The sequence below is a fragment of the Sinohyriopsis cumingii genome, chromosome 4, assembly GCF_028554795.1.
Source record: "Sinohyriopsis cumingii isolate HCF-2022 chromosome 4, ASM2855479v2, whole genome shotgun sequence".
Lineage (NCBI taxonomy): Eukaryota > Metazoa > Mollusca > Bivalvia > Unionida > Unionidae > Sinohyriopsis > Sinohyriopsis cumingii.
This window is the reverse complement of record NC_142964.1, coordinates 139433716-139452106: the sequence shown is the minus strand read 5'-3', so window position 1 is coordinate 139452106 and position 18391 is coordinate 139433716. Positions and strand designations below refer to the sequence as shown.

The window sequence follows — 18391 nt, the reverse complement described above, 5'->3', positions numbered from 1 at the left end:
TCGCACTCCTGGAGCAACTCATACCCCTTAGTGACTCGGGGATCATCATGCATTATTTGTCACACTCCCGTACTCATCTTCACCCTCGGCGACTCAGAGGCTACAGTTAAACATCTTTCCCACTCCTGTAGAAACCTTCACACATTAGACTGCGACTGGGATCTTACTGCAACATTTTGTTACACTCCAGTACCCATCTGCATCCCCAAGCAGTGACTCAGATTCCACAATAAACCATCGGTCACGCTCTTGTACTCATCCTCAACGCTAGATAGTGACCAAGGGTCATGATAAAAAATTTCCTCTGCACCGTCGCTGCAAGGTGCTTGGCTCTACTATCTGGAGATTTACTATTGAGATATTATCCCTATACTGACCAACTTGGAAGTCACGTTTGTATCCGAAGATTAACGAATTAGTTCCAAACATTTTTTGGCCCCATTCCTGCATTCTTTAATGACTTGCTAAGGTGATTCTTATATATCTTTTGATTGCTATTTAAATAAAGTTCAATTCTTCGTAAACAAAATGTGCTAATATGTGTTTTTGCATAAGGTAAAATTGACAATGGTTATTGGAGTACACACAGTACTAATGGTATGGAAAAATGAGAACCTGTCTGGAGATGGGTGAGATGAACATAAAATAGAGTATATATGGATTTGGCTGTCCAGGATTTGTTGAGAATGAAAGTTAAAGTTGTGTAAAAGAAAATGCATTTTAGGGCTTATCCTAGTTGTAACTGAAAAAAATAGAGACATACTTTATTTTTGGAATTTCAGTCCTTTAACAGTCTTAAGTTTGGAACACTCATTACGGAAATTAGCACCTGTTTCAAACACATGTAGGTCCAGAAAATGATGTGACTCATATCCTTTCCTCTACAAAGAAGCTGACATCCAGGTTTCATCTATACTGATGTATATAGGTTTGATCATGAGCACTCAGAAGTTTAAAGTCATTGAAGTTTTAATATCATGGTGTCTGCAAAGGTTTACTAAGGGAACTTAATTAATACCGTGAGTCCTCGAGCCCTTCCGTTGTCAATTTCGGAGGTTGGTGGTTTTGCATATTGTTAAGCTCTTCCGTTTCGAAGTTGGGTCAATCTTACCTTTAGACCTCAATCTCATAATGCCTACGTTTGAATGTGAGATCCTCACATTCTCGTAATCACCTTCACGCCTTCACACACAAAGACAAAGGATCATGACGGAAAATTCGTCACACATCTGCAATCACTCTCACACCCAGAAATCCTCCTCTTGTGACTTGTATATTCTGTATGACTTTTGTTCAGCAAATATTCTTGAAAATATTAATGTAACTGACTTTTTTGTGTTTTTACCTTTAATCCCTTCCCAGAGACCCAAAGGGTGAAATGACAATAATGAAATCAAGATGCAAAAGGTTAACACAGATGTAACACAGCCTCAAAGTTTCGTGAAATTTGAACCAGTAGTTTAGGAAGAGATGTAGTAATGAACAGATGGAGTGTATTACAATGTCCCCGATATTTTATTTCTTAAGAGAGCAGAGGTATAAATAAAAAAATATTTCAACGTATTGCTTATGTTTAGTAACAATAGCAGGTACATGAAAAACTAATCATACGATTATCGTAAGAATCCCACATCTGAGGGAAGGCAAAAAGCAAATATAAAGTATATCAGCATCATCTAACAACCGCGTGCAAAATAAATAATAATACTGATACAGCTTTGTACTTGTATATTTTTATTCACACGTCCGAGAAGACACCGTTTGTGTTAAATGACTACACGTATGCTTTCGTGTATATTTTACATATCCACTGATGTAAACAGCGTTATTGCTCCCCGATTTGTTTAGATTTTACCTGGAAATGTTATAATTTACGTACACGTTAAAAATCAGAACAATTAAAATATCAAACATTACATTATTTTATTTGTCATACTTCAAAAAGCGAACTTTGTCAAAGATCGTTGTAAAAGTAATAATTAATTTTTTTTAAATATGTACTTTTTTACTCACAAGTCAGAGAAGAACAACATGTGTGTTAAATGATTTTCTCATGGTCTTTTTCCCCTACAATATCAATAACTGTCGCAACATTTGGTCTGTTGAGAGCTCCCCGAAACTGTAGGCTAATACACGAATGACAGCGTTGCACAAGAACTTTGTCTTAACTGACCTCGACGTAGCCCAGTTGGTGAGGTTCGATAAGTATGTTTTTTTAGAATGAAGGTAAAGTACTGAAGCATAATTAATGACAAATATTTAATAATGATGACATGGAGCATGCAATTTTTCGGAAAATGTTCTTCAGATTATTACAGTGATTGGGTTCGCAGATGTGTAAGTTAGGTCCCCACCGTCAGCATCAAGGTTCAAGTTAAACAACCAAGCACTTGCTTCGAGCGCCTTAACAGCGAACAACTTGCTCGTGCTCTTGTGTGCCTCAGTCACAGGCAATAACTTTTACATGTTTGTCACTGTTTAGTGAGCGAAAATTCCTGATGTTTAGATGGATATTTACGGACAAGTATCCTCTCTCATAAAACACGACAGGGGGTCAAAGCATTACACCTGACCTTTATTATTTTTATCGGAAAGAGAAATGCCTACATGTTTTTTTTTCTTCAGGTTTTTCGACAAAGAGGTGGGAAATGTCCTTTATGGAGAGCAACTTGCTAAGTAATTATAACTTTTCTAATTTTTTTCTTGCAGATGTTTTAGTTTAATTCTTGTTTCTGTCGGGTTTATACATATCGTGAATTTATATACATGTATATAACTAAGAGTACAGGATGAAGTTAACAACATACAGAATCTAAAATTGGAAATAGAAATAAGATATGCGAGTTCACATTCTGAAATTACTAATCATCAACTGGCAAAAAAAATCAAAGCGCCAAAATACTGCTTTTAGCTATTTGTATTGTTTGTTAAACTTTTTATTTGTACAATCTGTTTGCTTGTGAAAAATATCCTAGTTAAACTGCATCTTTTGTTCCCTAGAAAACGAAAAGCATATATGCACTGTGATTTTTCTTAAAAACTATTTAAATAAATGTATATATTTAAACAAATATTAACATATGTGTATAGTTTAGTTATTAGATAATCAGTTGGTTACACGATGAGTGCGCAAGTGAATGTGTGAATAAGCGAATTATTACAGAATGATTTACTTTATTGGTTGTAACGGCACATTTAACACTATATCATACCATATGAATGAGAGCTGAGTGCCCTTTCCAAGGACACACAGCCGATGCAGGCTGGCTTGGGTAGGATTAGATTACATGTCCGACTCTCTTCTGAGTTGAAGTAGACTATGGATAAAAGTCTGGTGATATAACAAGGTATGCAAAGGGCATGCGGAAATATACGAACAGTAATGTGGGATACTTTAGCCTCAGCGGAATTCCCGGTCAAAAAGGTCGCAGGAACGTTTAGCCTCGAAGGAGAATTTAACATGGGGAATATTGGGACAGTATAGCCTCAAAATATAATGGGTTTGTTTAGCTACAATAGGAATGGAACAGGTGGAATGACGTCACGTTACTGGACATTGGCAACAATGTTGCAAGGGGCTGACCTTAATCGGGTCAAACAGCGGGGAGGGGGGAGGAAGAAAAAATGCCTGGCGTGGCGGGACATATAGAACTTGATAGAACGTTTGGCGGGGCGGGATATAGTAAATACAAATAATCACAAACACAAAACAAAGACACATACACATATATACACATATACAAAAAATTGGCAAAAAAAAAGAGCTATCATTTCAAGGCAATGGATTGGCCCTGAAAAAGGCCTTTAGGTTTCTTCTTCTTTTGTCTAACTTCTTCTTTTCCTCCACCAACTTCGTTTTTGTCCTACATTCTTTTTTCTTTCTTCTCATCTTTTTTCTCCTCTTTCTTCTTTTCCTTTTTCTCCTCTTGCTTCCAGTTTTCGGTCTCCTCTTCCTTTTCTATTTTTGCGTTCCATTTTCTCATTCTCATTCTTATTCAATCCTCTTCCTTCTCCTCCTTTTCCTGTTTTAATAACTCTCTTTCTTTCGTCTTCTTTACGTTGTTGATTTCCTTCTTAAGCCTGTGAAGACTATAAGCACCACACTCCAACCTCAATAAAGATTCATCCACCATCCCCATGTCATCTATTGCCTCTTTCTACGTCTTCACTACGTCCCAATGGTTTGTTGCCATCTTCTTTTGTTATCAAATCTTGAATGGCGCAAATCAATCAATCAATTAAAGGATTTAAGTCGTTACGCAACTAGTGCCTTCGTGACTGGTTAAGTCTCGAAGGTCGAGATTTTCAATTGACCGGGACTATAAGAAATGAGCCACTACAGTCCTGCTTTTATGTGCGAATGTCGCACTTTTTAATTCATGAACATGTCCGGCCGAGAAAAGGAGGCAAAGGGCCCGCGGGACGCCAAACGCCACAGGAAAACTGTACGCCCAGAAACATCAAAGCGCGTAAGATCAAAATCAAGTCCAGTTGTACTAGTAGAAAGAAATCTATTCCAATGGTATGAAAGCCACTCGTGTAATTTTCCTAATCCTTTGAGTTGTGTAATTTCATTACTATTTTTAATTAAAGTTGGAATTTGGTGTATATGGTGTACTTTTGGTTTTCCGAAATGCTGTCAATCAGCTGGATGTCAGGCACCCTATACATGTTTGGGTCACGATGTGTTTACCTTCGGTTTTCGCTTTTGATGGTGGTATACAAAGGATCGAGTTATGGTTGTGGGGATATAGCTTTAATGGAAAGAGGTCTTCAATAGCCAAAGGAAGAACCTCATATAAATTGGCAATTTGAAAGTCGATGTCCGTTTTCTTCTTTACTCCTCCTTCATTATGTGTTACCCTCTTTCTTTCTTCTTTGTGCTTTTGTAGTGTTTGGTTATTTTGCTAGAGTTTCCTGTTCTGCTTCGACTCGACTTCCATTGCTTAGATCTTGATGTTTGCGACTGGTCTTTTATCGCTATGAATCATTGTTTAATAGCTATACTGAATTTGGAAGGTATATTGTGCCCCTTTTTTTCTTGAAGCACGCACGTGAAGGAAGCATACCTTACTATAGCTTCGCATATTATTTACTATCACACGGAAGAAAAAAAACATTATCTACTCTCAACACAGACGGAATAAAATAACCCATTATCTACTATCAACACAAAAGGGAAGAAAAAAACTTTGTATACTATCCACATAGATTAGGACAAGGATGTTTTTGGATATAAAACAAAACACACAAACGTACGCGTACACACATACACACAAACACACAAACCAAACGTACGCGTTTATACATACACACAAACACACATATACACAAACGTACGTGCGCACACACACATATAATTACATACCAAACGTACACATGCACACAAACACACAGACACATATCAGTAAAGGAGTTAGTGTTTATAATCACACCACTCCACACTCACACATATTGGCAACTTGAATAGTCTCTTTCCTACAGATTTGGTTAGCCTTGAAAAGGGCTGTTTTTGGAACGTCAGATGCGCCAGCTTTATGCTTGCACCCCCAGGCTGGGCATCACAGATACATCTTCTACTCCAGTCCTGCTCCCAATTTACATTTGGTCTTGGGAGCGCAAAAAGGGGCTGAGTGGCCTCATCATCCCAGTCTTCACTTTGTGGGATAGGGAAGACTTCCCTTTGTCTTCTATTTTGCAGTCGGTGATGATGAGGTCTCCTTATCTCTGGTACTGATACTGGTAGTGGTGGTTGTGGTTATTGTTGACATTGCTGTGGTGGTGCTGGTAATGGCTGTGGTACTGGTTGTGGTACTGGTACTGGCAATGGAGATGTCCTCACCTCAGGCTTGACTTTACATAGAGGTCTCAGTATGAGGTGAGGCAGGATCGATCTTTTGTTTTCCTCCTCTTCTTTCTTGTAACTGTCCTCCTCATCTTCTTCAAGCCTAACTGCTTTTACTATGGCCTCCATAGCCAACTCATCTAGTATGCGTCTGGCATACACCAGGTGCATCTGAAGCTCCAACAATTTAACAATTCTCCTTATCTTCTTCGCATGGGTAGAGATACTGACGAACGCTCCGCATTATATTTATGAAGCACGGACGTGAAGGAAAACACCCACCGATACCAAAACTAATAAGACCCATATCATCATCAAAACATAAGGAACGCGCGGTCCTAAAAGAAACATTCACGTTCACTTTTTGCACTTACAAACACTAACTACAAACACAAACACAGCATTTGACAAGACAGTGAAACGAAGTGCTTTATAGGTACACTTTTATTTTTTATAGATAAAACAAGGAAGCGAAGTGCTTATAGACACACTTCTATTTTTTAACCTACACACAAAAAATACACAAATGTGTGACAATTTGACTAGTATCTTTTTTCTAGAGTATTGGGGTAGCCCTGAAAAGGGCTGCTTTGTGATCGGGGATTAAGGCAATCTTGTATCGTCTAAGATTGCGTCTCCATCTGGCGGAAGGCTTTCCCACAGGATAAGGTCTGCTACTGCGGAATGAAAAGATGAGCTGTTTGGTGTCCAGAGGGCAGTCTACAAGACAGAGGGTCTGGTTCCTGCTGTTGCTGCTGATGCTCTCTCTGCTTATGAAGTCCGTAGTTCTCCGTCCATTCTTCTTGCTCCTTCTTGATTTTCTCTTTGAAAACCTCTTCTATCAGGCCTTGGTTTCGGGATTCAGGTGGTGAAAAAATGAATGTCTCGTTTCTTCAATTTTGTTCGGAAAGCTTGGTTCAGAAATTCGGTGCTTTTGTCGGTTTGCCAGTCTGATGGCACGCATTAACTCAGTGCTCGAATTGGAAGTCAATGGCACGACCCAGGCAAATTTGGAAAAGAAGTCTATGACACAAAACAAATATAGGTAGCCACGATTGTAGGTGGTCAAATGAGAGACATCGGCTAAATCGGCTTGCCATTTATAATCGATGCCCTCCATTCAGCTGCGACTTCTGGAAAATTTTCGTCGAATGGGTTTGTATAAAGTGTAAGTGGCCTGTTCTTGTAACCATCGTAGCACTTGAGGTAAATGGAGACTTTTCAGTCGAGTTTTATCAGCACGATACAGTTCTTCCTCAGGCATCCGTGGGGATGCATCTGTTTTGACCGCTGGGGTGGTGATGGGGGTGTTGGTGTTGGACTTTTCATCAGGGTCTTAAAATCTTTCAGAGTTGGCTGAGCTGTTTCGTCTACAGCTTCTGGTGAAAGAGTTTCAGTCGCTGTAGCACATGGCCGTACCGTTGCGGTTTTTACGTTTCTGACAAATCGCTGAGATCCATCAACGATTGCATTTGTTTGTCGTAACTGGGACATCCCGGTCAAATTAGGATTGGGAGGTAAATGTAGGGTCCGTTGTTCTTGCCAACGATGAAATTCCATTTGTAAGGCATTAAAGTCAGTTTTCGTCTTCCATCAGATTCCAAAGGTCACGTCTGAGATCTTTTGATTCCAGAGACCCCCTTTTATCTTTTGTATCCTTTTTATCTTTGACCAATCCTTTGTGCATCAGCAGCTCCCACCAGTCCTGTAATCATAGGTAACAATGTGGCTTTGAGTATGGGTGTTAACAACAGGTGCACAAATCCTCCGCGTTGTACCTAGATCTTTTTCTTTTTCTTTTGACGGATGGGTATTTTCTCTTTCGGACCGTTTGCCGAAGAATTGGTCGATGCTTGGCTAAGCAAACTTTCTGATGTGGAGACAAAGGTATCATGCCTTTCAAGCCATTCAGGCAAAATTCACACACGGTATCTACGGCGTTTTTGGAGGCAGTTTAAATTAGTTGTTTTCGCATGGGTGTAGGGGCTTTGGACAGGACGGACAACACGTCTCAATGTTTGTCTAAACGAGGAGGAAGTCCTTTGCTTCTCTTTCCTTTGGGGTAGCAGACGGATAGTTTCTGTTGGGCAACATATTTGTTTGTTTGTTCCGGGGCACATACAAAAATACACTAACGTCGATGACTTGGCACACGCCCATTTATCTTATTTTTGAAGAAGTATTTTTGGAATAGTTGCATGGGTGTGTAACCAGTCTCTTTGACGAAGTCTCTGGTTTATGTGTTCTCACCAAACATTTCCTCCCTTTTGGTTGCTTCTCTTTTTCTTTAGACGATGGAGCCTTTTCTGGGGTAGACGTTGAGGCTTGGCGATGGTGTGCACTTTTGTTGAGTGTCATCTTTGGGTGTTCAGGAGCACAAAAGCACTGATACCCATCCTTTGCCACAGGTCTTTTTTTATACTGGAACGAGTCGCCACTGATTGTCTTTACGTCTATGAGACTGAAGGGACATCATGTTGACGATGTGTGAGACAGACCCAGATTCATAAGTCGACGACGGGGAAGTGTACGCGACAGGCCCTCTGCCTTGGCACCAGTGGTGAAACAGATTGGTGCGAAATCGCAAATAATCGGGGTGGGTGGGTTTTAAATCCACGAGTAAATAGGCGTGTGGGGTTTGACTGGCATCCTCGTACGCATGAGTCAGCCAAGAGCGTTCTTAACCGTGTGGCTAACACTTGCACTTGCGATTTATCTCTATGGCTTTTAAACAAGACCACGTAATGAGCATTGAAACTGATGGTGTGATGGGCTTTACTTTGTTGAAACACATTTTGAGTAATGTAAATGACACTGGTATTACAATGATGCCTTTTGTGCGTAAACCAGTTTAATTTATTCTTTGTCTTCTCCTAACATGTCATCGAAAGTGACCAGATGGGTTTGACTGGGGTCAGACACGATCTCGTTGTCTTCGCCAGGAATTCATTCCACAAACACGATGGAATCGCCATGACTTTCTCGCAGGAGACTGTGGTCTGATTGCCACTCTTTGTAACACCTCACGATCCGTTGAGGTTGACGATCGATCAAATGATGTTTATGCTCGATTGAACGTTTGACAAATTCGGTTTGCTTGAACCGCTGGGTTCAGCAATTGACATGTTAAAGGGATGGCGAAGATACAAGGCCTCCCAACTGGCACGATCAAGTTTTCGTCGGTGACTTTGAAAGTGGAGGAAGAGGGAGCAGAGACAGTAGAGGTAGTTATAGTGCCGGGAATGTCACTTTTGACACGAACAACAGACAAGACAAGAGTTTTTATACTTTTTTCATGATACGTTTATTTTAAAATTATATTTTAAAAAATAGATAACGAAAATGCGTAAAATTAATTACAGCCATGAAATACACATCACAACGATCAAAGTGGGATATAAACAAGTCACTGTACCACAAGTTTTTGGTAGCAAAGTTGTCCTAGGGACAGTGTGTAACGTTCTTAGAGTCACTACACTGGGCACAATCACACAAGGGTCCTCTCAGAATGTTTTTTCAGGGATGTCTTCTTCTGGTACTGTGAGTAAAACAGGTTCAAAAGTTACTTTTTCCCTGAACGTTGAACTTCAGGATTACAAATCTTGGGCATAGTTGGCCACTTCTCTGGTCCAAGCCTCGAAACCCAAACGTTTCCTGTCACAAGCTACACACACATCGTCGTAATCATCTTCAGTGCCTAAAAGTCGACGAGTCTTTTTTCCAGTACAGGTCGAGAAGTATCCAGATGAAAGCATAAGTCTTTTAACAGAATGAATCTCTCGTGTACATTTATAGGTACCTTTCTCATGGTTTTAGTGGTGATTGGTATTGTTCGTGAAGAGTCCATAAGGAATCGGCTGGTAAACGAAATCCCAGAAAGGAAGTCACCAAGACACACATCACACGACAACCCCAATTCAATGGACACAGTTCTCGTAATAAGTGTTGGTAATCCTCCGCCGTCTGAATAGTGTCACTGATTTCCTTCCATGGTATTTGTTGTGTCACAACTGATAAAGGTCGTGGCATGGTAGCCAGTTTTTATGCCCTCTTTTTTGAGGTAATAAATGTACTTTTTGAACAGAAGTGGTTTTATTTCAGTACCAAAAAAATTTTCTTTAGTTACTAGTTCACACACCACATTCTGCACAGAATTTTCCTTTACAGACAAAATTTGATTGCGTAAAAGATGTTGGTAATCCTGTAACTCCTCCTTTGGAATTTGTTGTAGTATGGCTGCTTTGTAACAAGTAGGATGAGTAGCGGGCAAAGTCGTCTGGTCCTCGTCCATTTGAACAATGTCTGACCATTGGAACGCTTTCAAATGAATCAGTTATCTGATAGCATTCAGGTACCAGTGGTTCCAACATTGGTGACGTAATGGATGCATTTGTTCTTTGCGTTGAACTTGTATTCTGACCCATTCTTGGTAAATGCGTTCTCTCAACTCCAGAGGTAGATTGTGAATGTACTCTTCTAAACTAGACATTCATAGCAATGTCTTTCTTTTGTCGGATGCAGTAAGTGTACTTTCTGCACAGAGATGATTGTACTGCAGTGGCGAATCTAAATTGTTTAGTCACTAGCGTGAACATCACACACCGTTCAGTAGTTTCCTATTGAACTAAGTTTACATTGTGTAAAATATTCTGGAAACCCTCTAACACTTCCTCTGGAATTCGTTGCAGTAAGTCTACCTTGTAGTAAATAGGATCAGTAACGAACCAATCATTCTCGCCAATGGGTAGTTGATCAATGTCTGACCACTGGAACACTTTCATCTAAATCAGTCCACTTATTGCATTCAGTTACCAGTGGTTTAAACTTTGGTGACGTAATGGATTCAATTGTCCTTTGCGTTTGACTTGTATTTTGACACATTATCGGTAAATTCGTTCTCTCAACTCCACAGACAAACCACGAATGTTCTCTTTTAAAGTATCCATCCAGAGATTACTGAGGTCGTCCTACTAAAGGTAGGTAGTGACAGTCCGGAGACCATCGAGCATGTTCCAGGTAAGCAGAATCTTTCTGCATCCACTGGTAAAGTGACACACCGCAACTGCAACACTTGAGTTTATCCCCTTCTCCCAGGTAGATAAATCGTCCTCTTGCTGATTCTTCAGGGGTAGGTCGGCCCAGATATTTAGGCCACTTTCCTTGGAAGGTTTGGAAACGACTTTCAAAGTCACAGTATTCAGACAAACACACATGGAATGAATATTGTTTTTTCAGAGGCTCATTTAGATGAGGGTACGGTGAAATCCTCAATAGTTTGCTCAGGGTTGGATGACATCCGTAGGGTGCTAGCCGCGTGGTTTCACGTGGAGGATGACATAGACCATGAAAACCCGCAAAGTGATAAGGTGTTATGTAACGATGGCATCGCTTTCATATCAATCAGGTTTGACACTCACATCATCACTTTCCATAGTACGTATGGTAGTTGTGGTCCTGGAAAAGATGCCATGATGTTTTACTGCATTGCTGAGGTCACAGCGTACGGCATCCCTGTAATCTCAAGATACGGCATCGCACTCCACTTGAGAATCACCAAACTTGAATGGTGTTATCTGTTGGCTAGGATTTATTTTTCTGGCTTGGCAATGATAATTACAATGAACAATTGGTCCTGGACGTTGTCCCTTTTTATATGCTGGTCAATATCGGCGTGTCCATACGGTAAAGTGAAGTGATTGGGAAGCCGCATTCGCTCTTGGTATACGATTTGATACACTTTTTCCAAAGGTTGACTGACGATTTGGTGTGTGGCTAAACGTACAATCTTGTGATGTTGGTAGGTGGTCACTTTAAAATCCCGATCCTTTCCAGTCTAAAAGGTTTCTTTCAAGAACCCAAAGTTCACCACTTGACTGGTGCGATAATGGAGAGTCAGTCGTTTCACTTTACACACGGTGTGCACTTCACCTAATGGGTTCAGGAATTCGTAGTCGTAATTTTAGGAACCGTCACATACAAAACATAGAATCTTGTCATTTTGGTGCTCATCCATCCAGGCTCATAAACAGTCTCCTTCGATGTCAAGGTGACGATGACCCAGGTGATCGATGTACATGCAACTGTTTGTGTCAAAATACAGCACACTATCTTTTAATTGGTTTTAACACTTCGTACAATTTTAAGCAAACATGGGCTGTCACGTAAGCCGCAATGATGACATTTCCAAATTCGTCGGCTTCTACAAAGTCCAGTTCTTCTTCGTAATTCACCAGGATCGAGTCCTCACGAAGGACGTCCACGTGTTTCATGAATTTGGTTTAGTTTTGAATCATCTGAAAGCAGCGGAAAGGTTCTGTCAAATATTCCGTCTTGGGTAAACACGGACCTTGTGCCATTTCGCCCAACAAGCAATTTTACATCACGTTGGAAAACGATCGCCTTCCTTCGTTTTTCTCATGTGGTCTAAAGTGATACCTTCCTACTCCCAGTATTTCTCTTTGAATTTCTTGTGGTATTCGCGACTGTGGCTCCAGGAAGGATAGCCATTGGATTTTTGTTTCAGTTTCAAAAAGGCATCCACGTAGTCTGCGAAAATACCTTTCTGAGTCTCGTCCCCTTTGTGGTATTGTTCTGCCTTGGGAAGGTGGTAAATTTCGTACACTTCTAACAATTGGTATCCCCCGTCCAGAGCTTTAAATAATTTCACGCTGACCCATGTTCCTGCCAAGGCGCGTTCTCCCTGGGTGTTCTGACAAGGCCGGTCTTGTTTGCACGTTTCGGCACAAGTACTTCACAAGGGAAACATCAGTTTTCATTGGCAATGGTGAGGTAAAACGGAATGGTACAAGTCCGTGGGAGGCAAGACTTTGCATTTAATCGGTCCTTCGTATTGTCGAATGTTTTCCACGTCCATGTGTTCCGTCAGCATTTGCGGGTGCACTGCGGAAAAGTGACAATATTTGCACACGTAAGGATACAGCGAACACACGTCCAAGTATTTGATTTCTTCTTCTTTCTCCTCATCCACTTGGTACCGCAAACAGATAGCATTCGTCCGTCCTCCGTGCAAACTATCCAGCGGCTTTAGATGGTCCACCAACTTGTAACTTTCTACGATGTGTTTAAATTCGGGATCGGTTTTCAAACGATGATCGTTTTCCTGTTCCCACATTTCCACCACTTGGTATCCTTACTGTCCTAACTTCAAGCGTCGCTGACAAGTGTCCTCGTACAAGTCTTCCATGGCACGTTATAAAACTGATTTTTAGTGTCATATTGAGGGTAGCAGAAGGGACATCCGTGAAAGAAGCACCCGTTAAACTCATACATGATCTGATGGTTTGTTACAGTTCCAGCCATCCACTGAATACGTTCCGATGGTCTTTTCGCCTCCTCAGTTGCAGGCGTGTTCGATCCATTTGTCAACCTTGTCGCACAAGTAATGCACCCAGCTTAAAGCTTTGACCGAGTATTGACGTGTGACAAAATTGGTGGTTTAAGGGCTTATGACAGCAAGGGTGTTGTCGGGCATGAATCGTTGGCAGTACACTAAGGAACACTCTTTGTCAATGGTACAGGCTTCTTTCAAAGGATTGATACCTCCGTGATCTATGAAGAGTTCTCGAAATTTTCCATAGCACCGTCGTAAAATGTCGACGTCGGAACGACAATACTTTAACATTTTTTGCTGAAAGTCGAAGGGGTCCGAGGGGTGAGTGTGATACCAAGCGTAGAAAGCTTCTCGTTGTTCGATGTGCATGTTGTCGGGTCGTAGTAGTGAGAAACAGGAAAAGAGGTTAGAACGGCATGCTGATTAGCTTCGGTATTTAAAAAGATCGGAAAATAGATTTTGGCCGTTTCTGTCATTCCAAAACGTTTTAGGCATTCGGCTCAATGGCATGGCCAAGTAACTCATGGAATCTTGAAACTGCACTTGTCCCACTTGCATGTAAATGATTTTGGCTCCGTTCAAAGTCACTTTAGGACGTTCGGTACTTTGCTTCGTACGGTATCTCAGAAAAAAACTGTCCATCGTAACCTGAAAAATGGTGAGCTATCACCGTGGCATAGCGATGACAATCTCCGTAACGTTCGATGTCCTTGGCTTCATGTCTCGTCGAACCTAAGATCCATTGGGCGAAATCGGCTAGCTTGTTCGGTCCCCGAAAGATTTTTTCACGTCCTCCATGAATCTTGCTGCATTTAGGGCAATGACTAAGGATAGGCTCTTGGATACACTTCTCGCACGCTCGAAGAGCCACGTAGAAATTAGGAATGTGAATACCGGTCTCTTGCATGCATTCGAAATCGAAAACGATGAAATGTTCTTTCTTCTAGTCATCTTCCTTTTGTTTGGAATGGTATTTTTGAATGTATCATTCGTATTTCAAATCCACGATTTAGTGACAAATGTGAAATCGTTTCTTTCCTGAACTTACGTGAGCCTTGGCACTATTGGTACGTATGCCTTGTTCACAAGTAGGGCACAATTCAGCAGTTGACAAGCACTTTTCCGCTGTTAACCTTCCGTTTTCAGATGTTGGCTACCAGAAGTGCGCTGACAAGCAGGGCAATACACAAGTTCTTGTCCTTTGTCAAGACAGGGTTTGGAGGCCAAACATCCTCACATTTCCATCTACAATGCTTGTGTTGCTCTCGATTGTTATAGCCATAGTCACATTTCTCCCAGTAATAACTGTTTCCCAGGAATGCGGTGACACTGGAAATGGCATCAAAATGTTCATCGTTTTGATAGACGTGAATGTATTTTACATCTTTGAAATTTTTGCCTCGAAACACCAGAGGTCCAGTCACTTCCATGTTGTAGCGTGGAGCTAAGACGCCAATGCGTCTTGCAATTTTTGCATTGCAGGAATGCCACTGAGTGTGTCTTTGGACAGGTTCACTTGCTGTATCAGGCGTTCTGCTTCTCTTAGTTGTTTTACTCGGTCCGATTGTTGAATAGTTTTCCAGTATTTTTTTCCATTCTGCCTTGTCGTTCTTGTTGGCATACATTTGTACCACCACGATGGCCCTGGCTAAACAACTCTGGTCCTGAGGGTTGTTAATTAGGATGAGGTTCTTTTTGGTCCTGCGAAAGTAGTCCACCAAGTACACCTTTTTGCCTCAGGTGTCTTGGGGAAGAGACACCTGGGCCATGTGCAGTGTCGCTGTTCTATCGGTGATGTGAAACTTGTCGTTGGACTCCTGCATGTGTTGAATCTTGTTGATGACTTTGGAAGGTGTCAGTTTTGATGGTCTGCTAACGCGATCCAAACTTCAGACTGTCGTGATCAGTGGAAAGGGTCAAGTGATCGTCTTCTTTGGCTTGACATTGTCATTTCAGTGCTGTTAACAAATAATCCCACATCTCAGTGATGAACTCGTCTGCTTTCTCCAATGGTATATCGGACTTTAAATCTTTAAACTTCACCGTGTACGTGTAGGCTGTAGTTCTAAATTGTCTAGAGGAGCGTTTATCGGTCTCTCGAATGTAGTAGTACTTTTCAGGGTTTACTGGTGGTGGTGGTGGTGGACTTTGGTTTGGTGTAGACTCTCTGGGTCTGGATTCTGGTTCACTCATGTCATCTTCAAAATTGCTGGCATGAATTTGAGCCAAGACGTCAGCTACTGTTGGAGGCGATAAGTCACGTTTCTGTTTCTTACTTTCTTCTCCTTTCTCCACGATATGATGCTATCGTTTCATCTCAAGCGCAAAAGGTCAAATGACTTCATTTGAAATGCCATGGTCTCCTATATATTCATGTCAAACCATTGTATTGCCTATTTAAAGGGTCGGTGTCTTCCCTTCAAATACTGATTTCATTCTCAATCCAACCAGAAAGATGGAAGAGCCAACACAGATCGAACTTCTGATCCGAACTTTACGAGGTGTTATACGAAGGTTTTCTTCAGAGAAGCCAACGGATTACTCCCCCTCCTTTCGAGATCAAAGTCAAGATACTTGCTATCTCTGTCAGAAGAAAGGATATTGGTCTTCAGACTGTCCACAACGTCATAAAAGCAAAACAAATAAAAAAGAGACAAAAATCAAGATACCTGCTATCAATGGTCTCCAGACTGTCCTAAGAAACAACAGAAGCAGGTGGAAAAGAGGGATTCTGAACAGGAAGAAGAGGTACCCCCCCCAAAAAAAAGGAAGAACCCAGGTACGTCAATAAAGAAAAGAAAAGAAGATAAGAAGAAAGTGATGACGAAGAGGAGAAGGAAAAAACCATGACAGTAAAGAAATTTAAAAAAACAAACAGAAAGAGTGAAAAGACACTTCAGAAGCTAATGAAACTTTTTAAACGTTATGTTGTGACATTGGATGTAACATTTGTACCAAAAAAGACCAGAAAGAAAAACGTGTCTCTTAGTTTTTATTTTTATAATGATAAGGACCTACACTCACACACACGCACACACATACATACGTACACCATGGGCAAAAAAGGTATTTTCAGATTGAATTGAATTTGGCAAAATAAAAACTATCTCTTTTCGAGATAGATGGGTGGCCCTGAAAAGGACCGTTGGGTGTTTGTCTTTTTTTTTTTTAAACTCAGGAACGGGAAGTAATCAGCTTGAACTGTCTTATCCCTTTCCCACGACGAAGACCTACTTCTGCACCGGCTCCTGTCAATGATTTAAAAGAAATCACTCGTTTTGGTATTTCAGACGTAGTATGTGTGTGAACGGGATTGGGCTGTTTGGCATGGGAAGGTTTTTTTCTCTTTGGTCGTATTAAAGAAGTCTGATACATTTGTTTTAGACTCCTTAACTCTGCTAAAATGTCTAAGAGCACTGTCACCGTTTAACTTTCACTGTCCTTGTTTTTTACCTGCTTCTTCTTTATTCTGTCGTTTCCTTCTTGCCTCTTCTTCTTCTCGCTGTTGTTGTTGAAGGAGAAAAGCTTGTTCTGTTTCTTTCTGCTGTTGCAAAAATTTCTCCAATTCTTCTTTTTGTCTCTGTTTAAAATCCTCGACGTGAGGTAAAGCAGAAGGCGGCGAAGGTGCTTGTACCGGAACAAATTCTTGTGAAAAAGAGCGAAAATCCACTAAATCCCAATTAAAATCGGTCTCTGGAAGTCGGACCGTGTTGACTTTGCTAGCCGCTGCTATGCCATCACTTCTCCTCTCCAAGGCCAGTGCACCCCAATTCATAGTCTTCTTAATTTCCGTCATGTTCTAACAATGTCGCATTGATTCACTGCACACAGACGCTATATCATCTATATAGGGAATGTGACGTCACAGGTAGCTGTCTTCAGATTGGAAGACAGCTTCCACCCTGTGACTGAATTTTTTTAACGTGTGCCTTGATTGGTGAAAAAACTCAATCTGTTTCGATTCGCTCTTCCACTATAAATAATCGCGGTTCACTTCTTTCCCTTCCTCTGTTCTCGTCACGAGCTGTGGACTAACGTAGAATCGTCTACCCTTGTATCGGCGATGCTGTTCAACCCGGACTATCCTATGTATGTCAAATCATCATGGGCTATCACCCCGATGACTGATACATCCCTTTGGAAACGAAGGATCTATGTGGAGAGATAAGGCTGTCTAAAGAGTGTTTTAATCTACGGACCAGAGGTCACACGAAGTTTGAGGAAGATAAGAAGATATGTGAGATGCCCTCTGTATTAACGGAATGGTGTTAACAGAAAAAGACCCTTTTCAGGGCCACTCCATTGCCTCAAAAAGAAAGCAACATTGTTGCCAATGACCTGTACCGTAACATCACCCCACCTGTTATATTCCTATTGTCGCTAAACAAACCCATTATTTTTTGAGGCTATACAGTCCCAATATTTTTTGAGGCTATACAGTCCCAATATTCCCAATATTAAATTCCCCTTTGAGGCTAGTCCGTTTCCATGACCATTTTGACTGGGATTTCCATTGAGGCTAAATTATCTCACATTACTACTTATACGAAACATGCAATTGAAAATATAATTAAAATCAATTCACCCAAATACAACTACCAAAAGGTTTAATTTTATTTTCATTGTGCCATTTGTGTATGTGTTCAAATATGCCCTTTTATCACAAAGATCTCTTTATTAATGGATAGATGTATAGCCAAACAGACAGATAGATAAGTCACATGGACAAACATGTATATGAGCAAAATGGAATAAATGACAGAGAGACGAACCATAATGAATGTCATATGTTTACAACTTTTCTTTACTTTAGAGTCATTCTCAGCAAAAACCCAGACTTCAAAGTTGGATGCCTAGTTCAGGCACGCTTAGGATGGAGAAGTGTCACAAAGGTCACTGACCCCTCGAAGATCACGCTGATACCACAGTTAGGGGATCTTTCACCCTCACTGGTGCTTGGAACACTGGGAATGCCTGGGTAGGCACTTCCTCATGGTTTGAGTCTCTCAGCAACATATTCAGATATTCATGATTTGAATGTTTTTGGAAAACTCTTGTACATTTACAAAAGAAACGAACTGATTGATGCATGCCATAAACCAAAACATTTTGCAAAGATACAATATGTAGTGGAAAAAAACAATGTAAATGCAAGTCCTCAATTGTATGTGTATAGGAAAATCAAGATACAATAT

General features: G+C 40.8%; 1 protein-coding gene across 1 annotated transcript in view; it reads left to right on the top strand.

Annotated features, from left to right (window-relative positions):
- LOC149802193 (prostaglandin reductase 1-like) overlaps positions 1–18391 on the top strand; it is a 71401-nt gene that overhangs the window by 28869 nt on the left and 24141 nt on the right. The window contains exons 3-4 of the mRNA XM_089956606.1: positions 2626–2676; positions 18010–18174. Coding sequence (XP_089812732.1) covers positions 2626–2676; positions 18010–18174 — 216 coding nt within the window. The remainder of the gene's footprint in view (positions 1–2625; positions 2677–18009; positions 18175–18391) is intronic.